The 22,457-nt window shown below is 35.7% G+C and overlaps 1 protein-coding gene and 1 long non-coding RNA gene across 5 annotated transcripts in view; one reads left to right on the forward strand and one right to left on the reverse strand.

Annotated features, from left to right (window-relative positions):
- nAChRalpha1 (nicotinic acetylcholine receptor alpha1) overlaps positions 1-22,457 on the reverse strand; it is a 389,306-nt gene that overhangs the window by 210,682 nt on the left and 156,167 nt on the right. For all 4 annotated transcript variants that reach the window (XR_012456510.1, XM_074122086.1, XM_074122087.1 and 1 more), the window contains exon 2: positions 852-1,046. Coding sequence is in view for 3 of the 4 variants with exons in the window: in XM_074122086.1 (XP_073978187.1) it covers positions 852-1,034 (183 nt within the window). In the remaining variant the exon portion in view is untranslated. The remainder of the gene's footprint in view (positions 1-851; positions 1,047-22,457) is intronic.
- The window catches only part of LOC141451062 (uncharacterized), a 35,733-nt gene continuing 20,389 nt past the window's right edge, over positions 7,114-22,457 (forward strand). The window contains exon 1 of the long non-coding RNA XR_012456514.1: positions 7,114-7,355. This is a non-coding gene — a long non-coding RNA (uncharacterized lncRNA). The remainder of the gene's footprint in view (positions 7,356-22,457) is intronic.

Here is a 22,457-nt window from a genome sequence, read left to right on the forward strand (position 1 = left end):
TTTGGATGCCAATTTAGGTGATTATTTTAAGGAGGATGGTGCTTGTGGAAAGATTTCATAGGACACTAGGGGAACTTATACCTGACTATCGTCTCTCCTCTCTTCCCTAGCGAGCCCTATATCCTTTGATCTTGGGAAAGTTGTTCTTACAAAACGTTAGCAGTGAGGTAGGTAACATAGGGGGAACGGTTATCCCCCTAACTGCTAACTTAGAGCTCACATGAAGAGCAAAGAGTAGAAGAGAGGCCAATTTAGAAGAAGCATGAGTTAAGTCATCATCTGAAAGTGCCATCAAAAGGGAATCACAATCCCAGAAAGGAAACAGTCGTACCTTTAAACTCCAACGAATGACACAGTACGAGTATAATAATAGCAATTAAATTAATTTAAAAATCTTAATACTAATCAAACATACAAAATGTATAAACTAAAATTCTTGCAAAATCTGCGTAAATACATTTTTGAATGTCGCAACATTTCTTTCATTGCTTTCATAATACGAAATGTTAGATTTCAAAAAAAGAAGGTTGTAGAAACGTTTTAACATTCTACGTGCAGCTAACAACTGCACTGACCTTTGACACAATTTTTCTTTCTGCATTTTAAATTACTATTCAATTTTTAATGTTGCAAATTTTATAAAATAAATAAATAATTTATATATACAAAGGTGTGTTATAAAAATTTTATTTTGAATTAGTGCTTTGTTTTTCAACGAACCATTACACGATTTTTGGACAGATAATATATTATTAATGTGATAAGGGAAAAAATTGAACAGATAATGGAAACTAAATATAATGGTAATCACTAAATATGATAAATGAATAAATTTCCAAATAAGTACTTACAACGTCGATGAGCTGAGATAATCTAAGGCCCATTTTGACTGTAAGTCGATCAGAATTATTGCCGACGGGCCTAATAAGCCTGTTATAGTTGGATAGTAGGTCATCGTAGAGACGTTTAGCCTCTGGGTTTGCCAGGGCGCCAGTCATACACACAGCCCAGACCAGCCCCCACGCCAAGCCCATCTTACTACACCCCTGCAACAGAGTATATCAATCATTTATTGCTGCATCCATGTGATTATGAAAAAAAAAATTAATAAAATCAAAAGTTACAGTAATGTGTTTATTTTTTAATAGTTACAATAATAATTGAATCAAAACACGATATAATCTGCTCTAACTTACATCAATCTTGATCTGATGATCAAGAGAACAAATGGCTATTATGCAACATTCTACTTAAACCAATGTGGTCCTACAGAAGTAACCTAAATGTTCCTTTCCTTTCCAATATAACCTATAACAGGCCATCTTGTCCCATACTTCAGATCTTATAATCCTCATCCTAACTGGTTCCATCTTCATAACACTAGTTTCGCAAGTGGAAAGTGAAGGTCTACGAGACCAGAACTCATTACATTAGAGGAAGTGGTGCTAATATTGAACCCTTACTTGTTTTTGACTTACCAATGCTAGACATTCCAAAAAATGGTATTGCTTTCTCTGGTAATTATTTACTTTATACATTAGTCTTGCACTATTGTCTTCAAATTTACTCTCCTCCAACCACTAGTTGAGCAACCTTCTATTTTATGGAAAAAGTGAAAGTGGTGCCTCTGACTTGAGGTGCAGGTAGTATGGAACGCCTTAGTATTTCTATTGCAAGTCGCCGTAGAGTGGTTTTAGGTACAATGAATATTTTTGCAGCTTTTTTTAGCCCCATTTTAGATTCTTCTTCTGTTGTTTCCCCAGAAATATAAATGATCTGCCCGTGATGCTTGCAATATGGAACCCCATGAAATTTTTCTACTGCGAGTGTAGTACAGGGTTCCATATCACCAGCACCCATAGGGTTCCATGTTGCAAGCATCCCTATCTTGGATTTGATTTGTCACCAAAAAAAAATTGGGAGACATAAGAACTGATTCACAAATGAAAATCGCTGCAACACATCCCTTTGAACCAATATATAGTGCGGATAACTACCACTATTTTGATAACAAAACAGAAATAACAGTTTGAACTTGCCTTCTTAAAGTTTTCGAGAATCGATAAAAACAAAATTGAAAATTTCAAAATGAACATACAGTAGCAAATGAACCAACCACCCTGCTTTGCACACTACCGCTATCTAGCTACAGTTTGAGCCGGATACTGTTTACACACGGATCACTTGATGCCAAAGTATTATTGGGTTCCATATTAACACCACATCCTCTGCCATTACTGTTAATCGAAAAGTTGCGCACCAATCCCTCTGAACCACATTCCTTTTCCACTGGCAGATAAAGTCGGGCTTTTTACTCGAAAGACGCCTGAAACCTCCTCCTCCACATAACCAACTCAAGATGAATGATCAAAAGACTATTCCAAAAAGATACCAATTGATACTATGGAACAAATAGAAATTTTACACAGCCTGTTAGCACAATCTGGATTTAAACGGTAAGGACAGTTAAAGGTTTCGAACTTGACCGTATCTTCCCATAGAAACCTCTTACGCACCATCCTTAATACATTTTTCTACGTTTTACAATCAGACTACACACTGATCGAATAAATCCCATTTGGTTTGACCTGGCCCAAACCCGCTACACAAAATTTCATACCAATCTGTCGCAACAATACAACCCCGATCTTAAACATCCTGGCCCAATCTTTCTTTCCCTTAATACTGGATACCAAAGCAGAGAATACGGGTTCAAATCCAGCTGCTGACACTTAGATTTTTCTCATCCTAGAAGCTTCTTACAGCTCCAATGTCCAGTGATAGGGTTGTCTGTAACGAGAGCACACAATTCGGAGTCAGGTAGAGCGATGGAAAAAGCTCTAGCCGCTAAAATGACCTTCCCCGTAGAGGGGAAGCGGATTAGCCACTTCTTCAGGGTTATTGGCATCCCTGTCTAACAACATGAACATGAGCAACACCCCAATACATTTACACAGTACACATAGTCATCTGTACAAGGAGGGGCTTATTAGCTTGGAACCGTTGTGTAAAATGGGTCAGGATGGGGAGGAAACGGCCTCTCACTGGCTGTTTGATTTGTGTTGCAATCGAGTGGTTGCGCTATGAAACCTTTGGAGCTTTGAGACCAAAGGAGATAGTAGCGCAAAAAGAGCTAATAGGGAAAGTCCTCAACCTCTTTAGTAGGAGAAGTTTCGACTACTAGATCCAAAGAAGGGGAATAAGCCTCTTTTGACTGCGGTGCCATGGGGCATAGGTCCCGCCCCGATAATCTAATCTAATCTAAAGTTGTTGCGCCTTAAAAATTAAACAAAAGTAAATAAACAATAATAAAATATTACATTCGTTTACAGTGAATTCAATACACGTGATGTTACTAAAATCTGTGATGTGGCTGAACTGTTTCTTTCAGTAGCCAAGCAAAATAAAAAGGCAATAACTTGGAGCAAACTTCTTTTGTTTCTTTTTTGTTTTTCGGCCACCACAAGAAAGTTTTACTGAACGTCTACAATTAAAATCTAATTTACTTTGATAGAAAGTCACTTGTTTCTTTGTAAATTGCCTCCATTTTTAATAAATATTTTACCAAGTACAAACATGTTTACAAAATAATAATTGAGTTTTTAAAGAATTATTTTATACAGTCTTCTTGACATAAAAAAAAGAGTGAAAAATTGGAAAAGTTTTTTTCCCTCCAATAAAAGTTGTAGAAAATTTAATTTCCTACGAAGTGAAAACACCTCCAGATTATTGTACAACCTTCTCTAAAGAAGGAATAAACTTTATTATCAAATCTTTGGATCAACTTTGATCAAGTTCGGTCAGTGACCTATCAGGTGAAATTTTGTCAAGGCGTACGTGCATCGCTTCCTAAAGAAATGATAAAAAATTTGTCATGAGTCTTATTTATATAAAGTTAGAAGTGCATTAATATTTATAGAAGTTGAAGAATACGTAAAGTTTAGGGTAATGGACATTTGGCGACAAAAAAAATCACAAGCATTCACTTATTGGGTACATTTTACCTAACTACTGAATTAAGATCTTATTGGGTGAGTTAAATATTGTTGGGTCACAAGTTTCAAGAACTACTTTTGATAAAACTACTAGTTAAACTATACTTAACTAAGTACTGCACGTGTTGTGTCACTGAGAGGGGCTTGTCTGGCTAAGGATGTTACTTCTCGGGGAGGAAAAATCAAGGCCTGTAAGCTTTACCCAGGAGCCCCTCTCCAGAGTTGAAGAGTCTGATTAAACGGACGGGTCTGGAGGACGAGCTCTAGAGTGGAGGGAGCCACAATAGATCCTAAAGGGGTAGCAGTGGCGTAGGCCTTAAGGGCCCCCTATTAGAATCTTATCTTATATTATACTTAACTAAAGACAGTTGCACTACTCACTACTAGCCCCCAAAATGGAAATACAGAACTATACAGGTCAGCCAAACATTCGAACCTTTATCATATCAAAACCCTTCAATCCAAAATCCTGATCAATGCCCCTTTCATTCTTTTCCAATAAAAAGTTAATTTTCTAGAATTTGTTTGGAGCTTTAGTAAAGATAATAGTTATTTACGTATAACTGGAATAAATTGAAATGTTCTAGTGACAATAGTTAATGAGATATTAAAGGTTAAATTTTGGAGGTTTTCGAATTGTTCAAATTTCAACCATTTGTAACTACTAATGGACAACCAATGTCCAGTACTTCATAGTTTTGCTTCGCTCGCTCGTGTGTGCAAACCCTGCCTCGTGTGAGGAAAAGTACTACTTTCCACACTTTTTAAATAACTATTATCTTTACTAAAGCTCCAAACAAATTCTAGAAAATTAACTTTTTATTGGAAAAGAATGAAAGGGGCATTGATCAGGATTTTGGATTGAAGGGTTTTCACACTGTCAGGGTTTGCACGCACGAGCGAGCGAAGCGAGGCGAGTGCAAGTGCAAATTGCCGAGTGTGAGGAAAATACTTTACACTCGAGTTAAATATTATATTTTTTCTGCAACCATTAGGGTTATTAACTAAAAAAAAAAAACTAAACAGGAATCACTAGAATCCATTTTAAATTTCTATAAGGTAACACTATAACCTTTTTAACTGTTATAATTAAAAATATCTAATTATTTATTAAAATATTATTTTTATTTCTATATTCCTTTCAATTTTCATTTTATTTTTTTAATATTCGTTTTTTAATTATTTAGATAAAATAAATTTAAATAAGCTTATTAAAGTTTGACAGAAAATATTTAATAACAAAACTTCTTGTATCAAGGAAGCACAATAAAGTTTTTTCACTCACTAGTGAGGAAAGTGACACTAATGGGAATTTTTCCTCACTAGTGAGGTAAAGATGGGCATTATTGTTAATAATAATAATAATAATAATAATAATATCTTTATTAAGCCAAATTAGAAAGAGATGAAAACAAAACAATCACTGACAATATAAAGATAATACTCTTGGTTTAATAAACCATCAGAGGGAGCTGGCATTAATAAACAAAAATAAATAATAAAAATAAAATAAAAATAAAACAACATTCTGCATATAAGTTATAAGATGGTACTTCTGACTCGGATACATTACAAAAATACTCCAAATTAACAAACAAAAATAAAAATAAATACTACATTTTATAAACAAAACCAATGAAATACAAATGAAAGGGAACGTATAGGGATTGTTACATTAAAGATTAATAATTAAATTCCTGTACTAGGAAATACCTGTACTGCCAGGCCGTTTTGCAGTAATTAATCAATGCTTTAAAATCGGCACCATTTAAGTAGTTTATTAATTCTTCCCGTGTAAGTACAGCCTTTTTTAACCACTTCACGCGAAACTCTTTTAGTATTGGACAGATTGCAATGAAGTGGTAAATGTCCTCCTGCTGTGAAAGATTGCAAAGCGAACAGAGGGATGATGCGCTTGTTCCATAACGTTTGTAGTTCAAACAAATCAATTCCCCTCTAGCTTTTATTATCCAGGTAAGATCATTTAAGGAGAGCCACTCATTTATGAAGTTTAAATCGTATTTTAAATCTTTATAAATTACTGAGGTTTTAGACGAGGTAGCTGCATTTACGCAATCTTCCAGAAATTTAAAACTTATTTGTTCTCTTAATTTATTAAAGCTATTATTAAGGGCTTCTGGATTTACAGCACCCACATCAAATCGAATTCCGTGCGAATGAAACAATTCATTTTGAATCTTGAACCAATATAAATTTTTTTTTATAGCAAACTGGGCAAGAATTTTCGGAAATCTAAAGTCGGGCATTTTCAGTACTTTTAAAATATATTTATGATGTAAATTAAGCGTGAAAGTAAATAATGGGCAAAGCTTTGTCTCAAGATATAATAAATAATTTGGAGTATTTACTGGCAATTTAAATACTTTCTTAATAAAGAATACTAATAGTTTTTCCACATCATTAAATTTTTGGCCTCCCCACACTTGAGCTCCGTAGCAGATACTTGCTCTAGATATAGAATTAAATATTTTTAATTTACTTTCGAAGCCAATATCTTTGTTTAAAATAAAACTTTTCCAAACGGACATTGTCTTGCTTGCGTCGTCGCCCATTTCACTACAAAAAATGATAAATTCATTGCACAGTTATTGTAGTACTTGGAATTTGGTTGTTAATCTTGCAAAATCAAAAATCATTGTTTTTAGAAACGGCGGTAAAATCTCTTCAAATAACAAGTGGTGGTATGGAGCTGAACAAATTGAAATTGTAAACAATTATAAATATCTTGGAATCAATATCACGCCAACCCTTTGTCTGACTAATCATTTTAAAAATAAATTAAAAAGTTCAAAGTCTTGTCTAAAGATGGGCATTATTGTTACAGGTAGAAAATCTGTAACAATTTAATTAAATTAAATTAATTTAATTTAATTAAAATCTCTTTAATTAATTTTAATTTAAATAATTCAATTGGGGACAAATGTATACATAAAAATAGAATACGAATACAAAGAAATACGTCTTTGGTAAGATAAGCAAGTGAAATTGTACTTCGGCCTGTTTATGAAGCGAACAAAAGGGGATAAACAGAGAGCGGCGCGTATGCGAAGAGCCAGAGCCCGACTGTAGTCAGTAAGCCACTGGTAGCTCTGTTACAAGGTGACTTCTTTTTCGTCGGCTTGGCCGGATAGACCTTCAATTTTCGAACAGAAATTGTAAAATTTCGTGAGCGAGTGAAGTTACCAGCGTTGGTGAACATTTCCTAGTGTGGGGATTGCGCTCAACGAGATCAACCACAGAGAAGGAAGTAGGAAGAAGTGCTGCAGTGGCCTGCGAACAGGCGCCGGAAAGGCATTTTTTTAAACAGTGAATACAATTTCACCCACGCAAAAAACCAAAGTAAGACCCAGGCCTGGGGTAAGTGGAGTATTTCTTTTGTATATAGTTATGTATATAGTTTTCACGGTTTTTTTCTCCTAATTATATTTTATAGTATTAAGGTTTTCAACAGTGTAATTTTTTTATTTTTTTTGTAACCCTATGAGGATAATTTTATTGGTTTAGTATAAGAAATAGTACAGTGATAAGGAAGCTTCCGCCTTGGTCCTTTTTTTTCCCCTAAACAAGGGTTTTTTATTTTTGTTCCTTCTGTAAATACAGCTATCACTTGATTTAATATATCGTATACTTGTGTTAAGTACCGTAAGTGTAAAGAATATTGTACCAGAAGATATACATTTGCCACCCAATAATCTTTTTTGATTTTTTTTTTTAAACTTCTTTTTCAATATATATTTTTTTCTCCAAATTGCCTTCTTCTTTTTCTTTTTTTCAGAACTCCCTCCCTCCAACCTATTTTTTTGTTGCAGGCCTAAAAACCAGTATGGTCCCGTAGGTTCGCTGTTCCCTGCGGAACTAACTTAAAACAGCGTGGCGCCCTGAAAACATTTTCTTTTATTCTTTTTTATTTTTTTTCTCTTTTACTCCTCTTATTTTAGTTTATTGGTTTCTTTCTCATCTCAACCCACCCCCTTCTCCACTGAGGTGACGCTGGGCCTAAATGGCACCGTAACATTATACAGCTGATTTTAATTGAGTAATGAGAACATTCCTACATGGTTGCAGAAAAACAATTTTAAAGCCTTAAAAGTTAAGCTTTTTCAAAAACAGTAATTGAAAGTTATAAAATTATTCGACAAAATACAATAGTTCATTCTTGTTGTTATAATGCGAACAAAGTAAAAAAGATTAGGAAAGAAAACTATTGGGCAAACAAGTTTTCAACAGGATATTCTGTATTTACAGGAAATAACTAACTGGAATATATCCAGCTCTACAGAGTAAGAAAACAAGTTGAAAGTATTGATTATTGTGAGCCACTAAGATGTGCTAAGAAGGATGTGTTCAGGTTAACTGTTCTTTTAAAGTGGATTTTAAATTCGCCAGGATGTTTGGTTAAACTAATGTGTATAATTTGGGCATTCAAGAGTATTCGGTAACGGAAGGAAGGTTACACCAACATAGGAGGAAGTACAAAGCAAGTAAAGAAGATTTGAATCCCAGAAACCATCGGCAAGATTCGAATGAAAGAAAGTCGAAAAATTCGCTTTACTCAATCAAGTTATTTAGGTATAAGATAATGCTTTAGCTGAAAATGAAAAACACAGTGTTTACGAGCGGTGCAGTGGTCCTTTTAAAATAAAACCCTTTTAGTTTAACAAAAATAATGTTAAACAAATAATATTTGTAAATAAGTATAAGTCCTGAAGATGACAAAATAATCATGAGTGAATTTGTTACTTATCTTTCCCTTAGATTATTAAATTAGTCAACAAAAAATATTAACAATACTGTTCTGGAATAATTTTTTTTTTTTTTTGTAATTTATTTGTTATTCACAATCTACAATAGAATAAAATGCAATCAGTGAATATGATGAAAGTAGACTTTATGGCTGGATCAGCTTGAGGAGAGAAGCTGCCCTCCGGCAACACTCTCGCTGGAGTTCCTTACATTACTGGAGCTGGTCACGAGGCCAACAGCGTTTCAATCGTCGTGGAGGACGATCTGGAATCGTTGTGGAGGCAAGATTTTGAATAAGAGGATTGGTACAGAATGGAAGAGAGTCAAAGAATTTTCTATATTTAGATTTGGATTCGTCAGTTACGTATGAGATTTTGAGATCGTTATGGAGGGTGGAGTTAGAGACATAAAATGGAGAATTCGTAATCTGACGGAGAATTTTTGATTGGAAGGACTGTATTTTTTGTGAATTAGAAAGTTTGGCTGAACCCCACAGTTCGAGTCCATAAGTCCAGATCGGTTTGAGTACGCTGTTGTATATTAGTCGTTTATGTTCCAGTGGTAGTTTGGATTGTCTGCCAATTAGTCGCAGTAGTAATTTGTTTCGTCGGTTGAGTTCAAGTCTTTTCAGTTTAGTGTGCGGATTCCACGTTAGTCTTTTGTCGATGTACATCCCAAGGTAGCGAACTAAATTAGCAGAAGAAAGAGGAATGGAGTTGAAACTTACAGAGGGACAAGAATTACGACGCAGAGTAAAAGTTATCTGTTCGCACTTTTTAGGATTGAATTTGACTCTCCACTTTTTGGCCCAGGGTTCTAGTTTGTGTAGATGTGTCTGTAGATGAGAGGAAGCGGTAATGGCGTCTGAGTTAGAAGAGAGAATAGCAGTATCGTCAGCGTAAGTGCAGAGCAGTGTGTTTGAGTCAGTTGGTAGGTCAGATGTGTACACAGTATAGAGGAGCGGTCCGAGAATACTACCTTGAGGTACACCAGCCCGTGCCAGAGAGTAGTCGGAAGAGGCAGATCCACAACTTATCTTAAAGAAGCGGTCGGTAAGAAATGATAGTAGAATTAAGTAATAAGTTGATGGAAGAGCTCTCTTTAACTTCCACAATAGTCCTGGGTGCCAGACTCGATCAAAGGCCTGAGCCACGTCGAGAAAGGCCCCACAGCAATATTGTTTCCGCTCCAGAGAGGAAGCAATGGCGTCTACTACTCTGTGACACTGGTGAATAGTGCTGTGCTGTTGTCGAAAGCCAAACTGATGTGTTGGAATTACAGTCGCAGATTCCAGTGTAGGGTAGATGCGTTTAAGTAGAAGTTTTTCCAATATTTTTCCCATAATAGGTAGCAAACTAATAGGTCGGTAAGAGGTTGGAAGGTTCTCTGGAATAATGTTCATCTTTTTTGGTGTCTGTTTCTAAGCAATTATTATTGTTTTGTATTTTTAAAATATAAAAATAATTTAAAATTTATCCCATCTGGGCGTATGGAATAGAGCTGTGGGGTTCAACCAAACGCTCCAATCTCCAAAGGATTCAATCGCTACAATATAAAATACTTAGAACTATTGTAAACGCTCCATTTTGTCTCCAACCTGACTATACACACCCAAGTTGCTAAAACACGATACAGAAAACTTCACTTCAGCCTGCAATCTCATATAAATCCTCTAGCTCAAAATCTTTCTTCTAGAACTCTTCCTGACAACCCGACAAGACGTCTTAAAAGACAGTGGGCCTCGTGATCTCCTCTCAAGTGAAGAGAGTGACTAACCATATAATGTTTTGGAGTGTTACCACTGCGGTAACTTCTCCACTCGTTTGTATCACTTTCGTCACTGTTACTTATAGCGCTGACGAGCTGATTGTAGCACAATAAACGCAAAAAATAATTATCAGTTATAAACGCAAAAAATAATTATCAGTTATAAAACAAAAAATATAGGGTGAAGGGACCAGTAATTGACTGGGCACCAGTAATTGACATACCAGAAATAAACTGGTATTATAAGGGATATGAGCCGTTTTTAGTGGTGATTCTTTCAATTTCGTTATTGAGAAGCCTTTGGGCAGGAGTTCCAGAAAAATATTAATTATTGGAAGGTTCCTTGGTATCAGTGGAAGGTTATTTGTGTTAAAAGTTCAAAATTAAGGAAAAAACAAGCCGTTGCTAAGGAGGATTGATAAGAAAATAATTTTTCTTTTTTCTTATTTTTCGTTTATTTGTTCATATATTCGTGTGGTTATCAATGTTCTGTTATAATTAGTATTGCTTGTAGATTTCATTTATGTAGTTTTTTTTTTTAATTATAAGAAGCATTGAGGATTAAAATGGGGCTGTCAATCACTGGTCCTTGAAACGGCAATCTGCCCAGTAATTGACATGTATGTCAATTACTAGTCCTACAGCTTTTTTGTTTGAGACCAGTGATTGACTTCCTGGGAAAATGGTAAGATAGGTTGATAAATTTTATTATAATTAAAAATTCAATCATTGTAAAATAAAATCATTGATAAAAATCGGCAAAATAAATAGTAAAACTTCCAACAAAATATGTTTAAATTAATGAATTAGCAAATGTACGCCTTATTTCAAGAGGGCATGCAGAATAATTATTCTGTACAGAACAACAATGTATGAACAACAAACTGGAATAATCGTGATCGCCGAACAGCTTCATTTATTTATTACTGTTATAAGTGCGAATGCTTACAACCTGTGGCGGGACGCGATAAACGTGCACACAATGTATAATATACATGTGCCCAAGAGGTAACTCAGTAATAATAAACAATAAAATACTGAATAGATGCAGAAAGTAAGAATGAATTACATTCAGATAGTTTGGTTTCGAAGCAAATGACACTGGCAGCACAGATTGTGGAAAATATTAGCGAAGCGCTCCAAAAGAAGGGAAGCGTAGGAGAAATTTGGTTCACTAGAAAGCACCAACAACTCGAACACAAAGTCGCGTAGTTGCGATCGGTAGCAGCGTTATAGGCGGAATGAATAAAACAAGGATGTGACCACATAGTCTAATCGGAAGTAGAGTTTGGTAAAGTGAGAACCAAAAAAGTTCCCAAAAAAAAAAGGTTTAAGTAACAAAATATTTAGCGGAAACTTGAAAGGATAAGAGAGCGGAAGGGCCGACAGACATTGTGTACGATCTAACAAGCATGTTAGCTAATATCTCCTTGGTACTATTGAAAGAAAGGGCTGTTCTTCAAATTACCTGTCTTGGTTTAGATTTAATTAAAACTGTCCGGTAGGACAGTTGTGTAAGGGTTGATCGTCAAAAACTGCATAAAAAAGAGTAACGATGAAAAAATATTAGATTATTTAGGCTTGCCTATTTAAGAACTGATTGTAATTAATTATGAATAAGACTGATTTTTGTTATAAATCCAATTGAAAAAGTGATTTAGGTGATTTAAGTGATTTATTTAGATTTAAAAGTGATTTTGAATGCATACCTTATGTCGTTTCATGAATATATTTGTATGTCAATTACTGGTCCCACTCCATGTCAAACACTGGTTCCACCGAAAATTCGGTATGTCAATTACTGGGTCATTGACATACTTACAAATAAAGTCATTTTTGGTAGACATAAAGATCGAATTTACTGCTTTTAAAATATTAATAAAATAAAATACATCCTACTGGAGCGGCAAAATTTTACAACCTACACCTGGAGCCAAAATAACGGAAGTTATTCTATCTTAAACTCGAATTTTTTCTTAAGCAGTCAATTACTGGTCCTTCACCCTATGTATATAAAAATGAAGTAAAAAAAAGAGTATTGGTGATGACAAATTATTGTTCGGGGAGTTTATTTTATTAAATCAATAGTCATCACTCAAGATACGCGTGTGATGGGTCAAAATAATCATAAATAATATAATTGAAAATAATATAAAGACCAGAATTATAATCCAAAACCATTTGATTTGATTCGATAATTCGATTGAAGGACACGATGTTTCCTCTTCCTATTTCCAAAGCTGATCCTTTCGCAGTGAGTTAGTAAATTGTTAGGCTGTTCCCTAACTCAAGCAAGTTAGTTAAGGTTCAGGTATATAAGTTAGTTAATGGTTAAGTTTAGTTAGTTGTTAATTTTAGTTTTAAAGTTAGTTTAGGTTCAATGACAGTAATTTTACTTGATAAAGGTTGTTCGTCATTATTGATTAGCAATGAATAGGTGTTTTCTAGTTTCGAGAAGTAGATAAAACAAGGAAGAATGACCGATTGTACAGAAAACGCTGGATAATATTTGATTTCAAGAAAAGCGGTAGGTGGAGCTGATGAAAGAGAATCAAAGAGGTGAAGTGCCGCCTCTGATCGCTATGGATATATTCGCTACTTCTCACCTATAAATGTTCTCACCACTTTAATATCATTGGATCCGAGTGGAACTTCGGAATAAGTTTTTAAGAGTGGGCGTTACTAGCTGAAAGGCAGATTACTTGTTGCAAAAATTTTTTACAAAACTAAACAAATAAAATGTTTTTCAAAAGCATTTTTGTTTTGGACCAAGTGCATTTTCCAGCAGTTGGGCAAGCACCCACGAAGTTTAAGGAGAGGTTATACAATTAAGTTACGAGTATAACTGTGCCAGTGGATGAGAAGGTGGTAATACGGGACAGTCTTTTTTTCCTTGCATATTTTGAACACTACTGAATTTAAAATCTACTCTGAAGTAAAATCATAGACATACATTATTTCTCTTTGTAAATTTGGAGTCCTGAGTAGATTACAGCAAGGAGTCTGGAGTTTCACTGAAAAAGTCTGTGGTGGTGCCATATTGGGTTTTCAGAAAGTGTGGTGGTAATATGGGACACACATAATAATTATAGTTAATGTTCTCGTTTCTCCATGAATTGTAAAAATAAGCCTTAAATCTGCCACATTTATACAATTATCGTACATTAAGGATAAAAATTGGAGTGTAATCAGTTTTCTTAGACAAATGTCAAGAAATGTTTGAAATGATCTTTTTAGGCCCCCTGTAGAAAAAAAATATTTATAAGGCACTAGTTTCGTCCTCTGTGCCACTTTTCACACTTGTTTGGCAGACGATTAACGAGGTTGTTATATGGGACAACGCTGCCCCATAATACCACCATACACCGCGTACAATATAACCTAATTTTTTTTTTCCAATATTCATTCATATTTTAAAACTATAATACTGGCAATTAAAATTCTCTAGGTTCTATATTTTTAATGTCTAAGGGAAACTAGTCCGGACTCTCGGTAGTCCGGATCGATGATCTTGAATTTAAAAAAATAAAATTTCTTGCAAATAAAAAAGACAAAACGTTGATTTGATATAAGGTAACATGGCACACAAATAACTCACATTATACAAATGTTATGTACAATAGTTTGCATTGTCGGGCGCTCTGTGTTTCATTGACGAGGCAGTTCAATGAAATCGATGGAGTTTAAAAACGAAGAAAATAAAGTGGAAAAAGAAAATGTTCTTTCACTGTTAATTACAGTACTAGTGTAAAATATAATACAGAACAGCAGCTTCCTGTTAATAAACGATAACACATACAGTATTGTCATAATTGTTAGCCATAAAAGACGGAAATCATCAGTCATGCTGACCTCCAGGAAATCCGGATTTTTCGAAATCTGGACCGGCCGTCCGCCACAAAAGTCCGGATTTCTGAGAGTCTACTGTATTGACCAAAAGCAGAGGAAAATCAACTTTAAGAAAACTTTTTAGCATTGACAAAATCAACACGGTCCTCTCTTGGGCAAAGCTGCCACTCGATTGTCGGCGCTGCCTTCTGCAGCAGACAAAGCCTACCCCAAAGAGTAGTAAGGCACCAAAAACTAACAGATAGCACTACTGGTTTCACAAAAACAGGGATGTCCCAAATTCCAACCCCGTCCTATATTACCACCTTCTCCTCTACTCCATTTGTATTAAAGTTTGTTTGACGAATATAAATTGATTAGCGATTTCAAATTATAAAATTGGCAACTAATATGAAAAATTTGTGAATTTTTTATTTTCAATCTTGCAGCATTCGCAGAACTATTGTTAACTTAAGAGATATCTGTTTTCTGGTAGATATAGCAGATTAAACGTGCGTTTTGGCGTTAATACTAACCTGTCTGTTACAATTAAGAGAGTGACAAGAAAGTGTAAATAATAGAGCTGGATTTTGAAGCTTTGGATTTACAATTGAAAATACTACCTCATTAGTTGAGTAAAGAAAAACATGTATAAGGGTGTATATAAATAAAACAGCCAGAATACTTTTTAATTGGAGTAACTACATTAAGGTGTAGCATATAAAAAAGAGCTTGTACGTAATTAAAATTAAATAATTACAAAACGAGATGGTTTTCTTTTTTTTCTTTTATTGTTTTGTAAATTACATCCCGCATATGTCTGGGCTTGGAGTGGCACCGTAATGAGCAACGAATTCGCTAATGCGATTGTGTAAAACTGAAATAGAATAAAGAGGCCAGATGAGCACTCAGACTGTTTCTCGTCCTCACTTAACTTTGAAGAATACTCGCAAACATACATTTTTTTTTTTTTTGTACAACCCTTCAAAATTATTGTATTACCCAGAGAAGCCAGGAAAAAGAGCTTTGACAAAGGATTTATATTTAATTAACCCTTCAAATAGTCCCACTTATTTTTTTACTGCTGGTAGACTCTTTTTGTTGTATGTATCTACGTCATACTTGGAACCTTCTCACCAACATGATATACGTTTAGTTGTTCATTAAAAACGAATTTAGAAACAGTATTAGGATATTATAAAAATCTACTAAAATCTAATTTTAATGATAATTCACTAACTTAAGGGGTTATAGGCAGTCAGAGGCGCCAAAAAAGTCATTTTTACAAATTTTTTTGGGGGAAAAACGTGTTTACTTTTTTATTCGGGAACTTTTGCGTCATATCAGTCCATGTTTAAAGAACTTATTGTAATTTTTTCGTTACAAATTAATAATAATTGTACTAATGGCGAATATTTTAATGCAACACGTCAAAAAAATGCAACCCTCTCGTGGTCATGATATCTTGAGACTGGGTCATCTGAAATCAAAATTTCGAAAAGATTTCGTTAGTAGATGTCTTTATCTCGTACTTGACCAAAGGATTTAGAAAAAAATTGAATTTTTAATTTTTGGGACCACTTTAAAGTTTGAGTCACGATTTTCACTAAAAAAATTGACCATTTTATGTTTGTAAAACAAGTTCTATTCATTAAAAAAAAAAAAAAATCCTTCGTCCAAGTACGATTTTAATATGTGTAAAAGAAATACGTAAAATTTCAAAAAGATCGGTGCAGTAGATTTTGTGATATCGTGTCCACCGACTATGAAAACGTAGTCTTGAGAAAAACGCGTTTAAAGTTTTCAGCGGTTAAAGGTTTGCGAATAAAACCTGGATAATCTTTTTTTCAACTTACACAGTGTCATCGATTCCAGGCCCATAAAATAAGTCCTCCATGTCTTCCAAAATGTCCAAGTTTTCCGATTTCTGCTGTCTGCGTAGGATTCTTGCCTCCCGCGTAGCAAGTTGAGCTCTGTGCTCAGCGATGATAATTCGAACGATCGGGGCTTGTAAACACTTTCACTCTTACAATTTTGCTCGGATCGACTTGAAATTTTAGGACAACATTCCTGAGATACTATACTTTAATATTAAAAAAAAAAAAATCGATTTTTTCAAATTTCTGACTGCCTATAACCCCTTAATTAAAAAATCAATTTATATTTTCTTTGACCGGATTACATAAGTGAAGCCGAAATCTCTTGCACCTGGGGTTCCCACAAGTGATCCAAAAAAAAAAAAAAATTCTCTTGGATTCAAAATCCTTTTTCAAGACTGTGCCACCTCTGAACTCCCAATAAAAGAATGAGAACCACAAATTGATTTATCGATCGACACTCAATTGAAACTGAAATTTAATCAAATCGATGTGCATTCTTGGATTGACATTAGAAATGAATATCCTGAAATTGCCAAAAGTGCTGTGAAACATCTGATGTCAGTTGTACCAACCTATATATGCGAAAAATCTTTCTCTTTGTTCGCTGCAACTGAAACAAAATACAGAAACAGATTCGATGCTGACAGTAGATTGCAGATTTCAACAATTTTTCCCGATGTAAAAGTGCTTTGCGATAGAAAACAAGCCCAGCCAAGTTATTGAAAGATTTTTCTTTTTATTCATTTGTTATCATTTAAAATATTGTTCCTCTTGTTAATTATTCATAGAATGTATTCTAGAAATTAAAACCTGATTCGCTACCTCACTATTCATTGTCTTATTAAGATGTTTCGTATTTAAAATTAAATAAAGATACAAGAACAATTTATCGAATTTGAGTAGAAAAAAGCCTTGATAAACTATTTTATCTGCTACTTAAACATGAGGTTCCTTCAAGAAAACCATGAGCTCGAAGGGTTCCTAAAAGTGTTGTAGGTTGAAGACCCCCTGCTCTACAATAAACCGATTAATGCAATCTTGACGAAGCCTGAAAAGTATAAAACTCATCAGAGTTACAATAAACATGCGCGCGCCGATGGATAAATTCAAAGAAACAATAATAATGATGTTACGAATGGTTTTAGAAATTACTGATTACATAAAAATCATTTTATTGATGAATTTTTAATCAAATCCTTTCCTCTTTTGATTTTAACATCAAGAGAAATTGAGATTGGCTTCGTGATTAAGAATAAAAGGAAAAGAAGAAGATGAAAAACTTCCTGCTAATTTTCCTTTATAGACATTTATCTCATGTTAAAACACACACACAAAAAAAAATCTGTGGCTGTGTCATGGACCCGGCCGTGTGTTGTACGTGAATACGTTTACGTAACTGGTTATATTTTTCATCCTAAAATATTTTTATTTATGTATTTAGGATGAAATCAAGGAAAAACGTCGTAGTGAAACGTGCATTAGCTGCTGCCCAATGTGTCTTCATAATCGACGATCGAACACAATCTTTGCCTATACAGTTCGTTGTCGATGTAGAAGCGATTTCATCATCCACTTACATAATTTCAACCGCCCCAGCTGCAGATGTACTGACACCGTCGTTGATCCGCTCGGCCGTATTCATTCTTTTACGTTCTCGGCACAGCTTGACTCGGTCAATATGGTGTTTTATTATTGCCGTTCGATTGTTCTTGAGAAGCCCTTTCCAACCGTATGCGATCTCTGTATTTGGTTTGGGCTTTTTTCGACGCGTATAGGCCGACATTATATATTTTTGATAATATTTTTTTATTCTAAGACCTCCACTGTCACTATTTGACACTAATGTTTTATATACAATCTATAGATTGTGACGATAGCTGACGATTAAAACTTAAACGAACGTCGTAGCTTCTCCGAGTCAAAAGTTATACTAATTGCAAATCTCGATACGCAGCAAAATGATCTCAAAATTACGGCGCTTCCCCCTGAACCGCGCGCGATGCGTCACATTCCTCCCTTATCGTCATGAATTCTTTGATCCTTTAGCTATCCAGTGGTCTAATTTAATTTTGGACGTAGACGATAGATTCGAAGCTATAATGCCAAACTGTATCCCCCGATTTTGTTATCATTAGGTTTTTTGGATTGCCTCCATATGATAGCAAATTTAAAGACGTATTCACGTCAAAAAGTTGAAAACTTTATTTCTTGTTTAAGCCTGTATTTACAACTTAGAAAATTGTATCTTGTTGCTGTAAGAGCAATTATTACAACAGTAAGTGAAAGCAGGTTTCAAGAGATTCTCGTGAAATCAAATTTCTGTGGAACTGAAATTCAGTAAGAGAAATTGTAACATCACTAGAATGCTGAAATAAAGCCCCTCCAGCCGAACCCAAAAAGAAGGAAGTAAAGCGATCCAGTAACAAAGAGCAGTTCGCTGACAGTCGGTAAACAGTAGTTAAAGCACATTTCCGCTAGATGTCTATCACATTTCAGTAGGTTATAAACTGGATGTTGGTAACTATGTATCTCCATTGCAAACAAAAAAGTCTCAAATTACATTTTCCCTCTTCAAAATTAACCAATTTGATTGGAAATATTTCCTATTAATTATCTAGTCTTAATGTCGTCCATTTTAAAAAGGATATTGTATTGTATGTATGCGTTCTTTGTTCTTTGTTTTCGGGTTCGAATCCAGCAGCTGGCCCTTAGATTTTCTCTTCCTAAAAGCTTCTTACAGCTCACTGTCCGGTGATGGACAGTGTTCTCTGTAACGAGAGAACACTGTCCGGAGGCCGACAGTGCACTGGAAAAAGCTCCGGGCGCTAATAACCTCAGCTGTTGATGCGCCAAAAAAAAAAAATTATTTTCTCTTACTAGGTAAGGAAACTATTGCGTTCGTATCATATTTTCGGTTTTGAGTTCTCGCTAGAAATATCAGTTCGGTAGTCCTCTAAGTCCGAAAAGAGATTTTTATAAAAGTGATTATTTTAAGAAAATCTTCTCCTTCTTCTTCTCGTTACCTTTATTGTAAACAACGTAGTGCCTTAACGCGAGAACCGATTTTTATAAATGAGGAGTCATTCAATTCGAAATTTTATGTAGATGCTGTACATCAAATCGGAGCGAGTTAGGGCCATACGAATGCGAGGTCTCTCCAAAATTACTATTACTAATAACTCTGCAAATTATGGCCCGATTTTGATAAAATTTAGCAGGATGAAAGAGATAGGGCTCCGGGCTCCCCTAAGTAACTTTTAAGCGACGTTTTGCTCTTACTCCAATTAAGGGAAAGCGTGGCAATCGTTACAAATGATTGACGCATAACCAATTTTCATGAAAATGAAATGTCATTCGAATAAAAAGGTGGCATTTTAGAAGTCCCGACGCAAGTAAGGCCCACAATAAATCTATTATTTCATAAAACTCTTAGTCCGATATTGACAAAATTTAGCACGAAGTGGTTAAAGCTTCCCTAAGTGTCTCTTAAATTGGAAGGTTGCTGCAGTGGATAGAGAGGACTGGCGGAAGTGGATTGAGGAGGCCATGGCTCAGTAATAGGCTGTAGTAAGTGTCTCTAAAGCGCCATCATGCTCTCTCACCTACTAAAGGGAAGAGAAAAGTTAGTTCTATAACTAGTATGAATTGCAGTTCTAGTTCCGACCCCGTAACAGCTTCCACTCACTTACAGACACACTTAGACATACTTGAACCTTGGACCAAAAAATGGCGATTAAAATTTAACCCTCAGAAGTGTCAACACATCACTTTTACTCTGCGACGCTGTACTTCTCCACCAGTCAGCTTTAACTCTGTACCTCTTTCTCCTGCAAATTTAGTTCGCTACCTTGGGATGTATATCGACAAACGACTAACATGGAACCCGCATACTAAACTAAAAAGACTGGAACTCAACAAACGGAATAAACTGTTACTAAGACTAATTGGCAGACGGTCGAAACTTCCAATAGAACATAAACGACTATTATACAACACCATACTTAAACCAATGTGGACTTATGGACTCGAGCTGTGGGGTTCAGCCAAACGCTCAAACTCACAAAAAATCCAGGCCTTTCAATCAAAAATTCTCCGCCAAATTACAGATGCTCCATTCTACGTTTCAAACTCTTCTCTTCATAAAGATCTCAACATACCCTACGTGACTGAAACAGCTAAAACTAAATACCGAAAATTCCATAACTCTCTTTCTCTATGCTCTAATCCTCTAATCCAAAATCTCGCCTCCATAGCTATTCCGGACAACCCCCCACGGCGGCTGAGGCGTTGCTGGCCCCGCGACCATCTCATGGATTGATAACCAACTCAAGCGGGAGTGTTGCCAGTGGGCAGCTTCTCTCCTCCAGCCAATCACGTCCATAGCATCATTCATCGGATTTGCTGATTGCATTGTTTGTTTTGTAGATAGTAAATGGCAAATAAAATTAAAAAAATAAAAAAAAAAGTTTTTTTTTTTTTGATGTTTAAGGCACCGCAACATCTAAGGTTATTGGCGCCCGGAGCTTTTTTCAGTGCACTGCCGGCCTCCGGACAGTGTTCTCTCGTTACAGACAACACTGTCCATCACCGGACAGTGAGCTGTAAGAAGCTCCTAGGAAGAGAAAAATCTAAGAGTCAGCAGCTGGATTCGAACCCGGGGCCTTCGCGTGGGAGTCCAGTACGCTAACCGCATAGCTAATCCCTTCCCTCAGTGTTCTAGTTATTATAGTTAATGAGATATTTAAGGTTAAACTTTTTATGTTTTCGAATTCATTCCAATTTCTATCCTTTGTATCTCTCTTCATATTGTTCTGATTTCAATGAAGTCTTCAACAATTTGTAGCGAAACGTTTGGACTATAACTGATATGAATTGCAGTGTTCTAGTGATTATTGTTAATGAGATATTGAAGGTTAAATTTTTATTTTCGACTTCGTTCAAAATTCTAAAAAATATTATTGTTAAGGTAATACAGTTTAATTTCTCAAATGAAGTTTTTATGAAATGTTTGGTACTTGCTGATTCTTATAGCTTTTAGCGTTTAATCAACTTTTGTACTTAACTTTTTAAACTGTAAGTTTTTGTTAGAGAGATTACTATTAACAGTTGATCGCAACATTTTATTATAAGAAATGGCCAAGGATATATTACCAGAACTATAAGCCTTATTTACTCATTTCTGAAACTTAAAAGAAATTAAATACTAATGTTGTATTTGGTACAAAATATTCGACGTTGATGTGTAATGCTCCAACCCTCCTTGGCTCTCGACAGCGATCTCCCATTCTCCCTCCGGCCAACTATCGGAATTTTTCCCTTCTTCGCGGCCATTATCTTGGCTGCCCCTTAACGTCGACTTACTTCTCCGCATTCAGCCCTCCCGCTGAGGTAACGGAAGCCAACTTCGACTTGCATTAAGCTCTTCGCGCCTTGTCTCCTTCCCGATTGAACTATCTAGCGCCCCCGGAGATCCGGAGTTGTGACTCGATGATCCCGGTCTCACGCTCTCTTCATCATTCTCATTGCACGCTTGGACACCCGCCCCACTATCCTCAGTTTCACTCCCCTTTGGGAGATCTTGCTTGTCCGGAGTTCCGGAACTAGCTTTCCCGGTAGAGCCTGGCGATGTTCCCGGCGCCATTTCCGCCCCATCGCGCTCATCCCGTAACTGAACTACCGGATATTCCTCCTCCTCACTATCGTCTGCAGCCCAATTTGGGAGGTTCCCTCCAGAAGGCATGTCCCTTGCTCCGCGTGGTGTCCTTTGTCTCGTCAGAGAGCGTCCATTCCGTGCGCCCGATGTCTTAGTACTGGGAAGTGGTTTCGGCAAGGTGTCTCTCTCGAAGGCTGGTTTTAAACGATTGATGTGGACTGTAACTGCTGTGGAGGTATACATTTCACTACAGTAGTTACAATAGAATTAGTGGTTCGGAGGTTAGTAGCTAATAAGTGATGGCAGAATTCGGATATTATGTTGGTAATGATTTGTCTCTTTGTCACATTTTTTATTTTTTTCAAGCAAAAACTTATTCAACTGTTGCGACCTTCTATATACGAGGGTCGTTTGAAAAGTCCGTGCAAAGTCAGAGAGATAGCACTTCTGGCGCGTATCGAGGTTATGTTTAGTTAGTAGCATCTCTTGGAAGAACACCAAGTTTCAGCCAGATCGGTCTATTTCTTTGTGTTTGGCATTCGTTTGAATCGAGGAAGTCGAGTGATTTTC

This window comes from Rhodnius prolixus, unplaced genomic scaffold, assembly GCF_049639745.1.
Source record: "Rhodnius prolixus isolate KJV_2025 unplaced genomic scaffold, Rpr scaffold_8, whole genome shotgun sequence".
In the NCBI taxonomy this organism is placed as follows: domain Eukaryota; kingdom Metazoa; phylum Arthropoda; class Insecta; order Hemiptera; family Reduviidae; genus Rhodnius; species Rhodnius prolixus.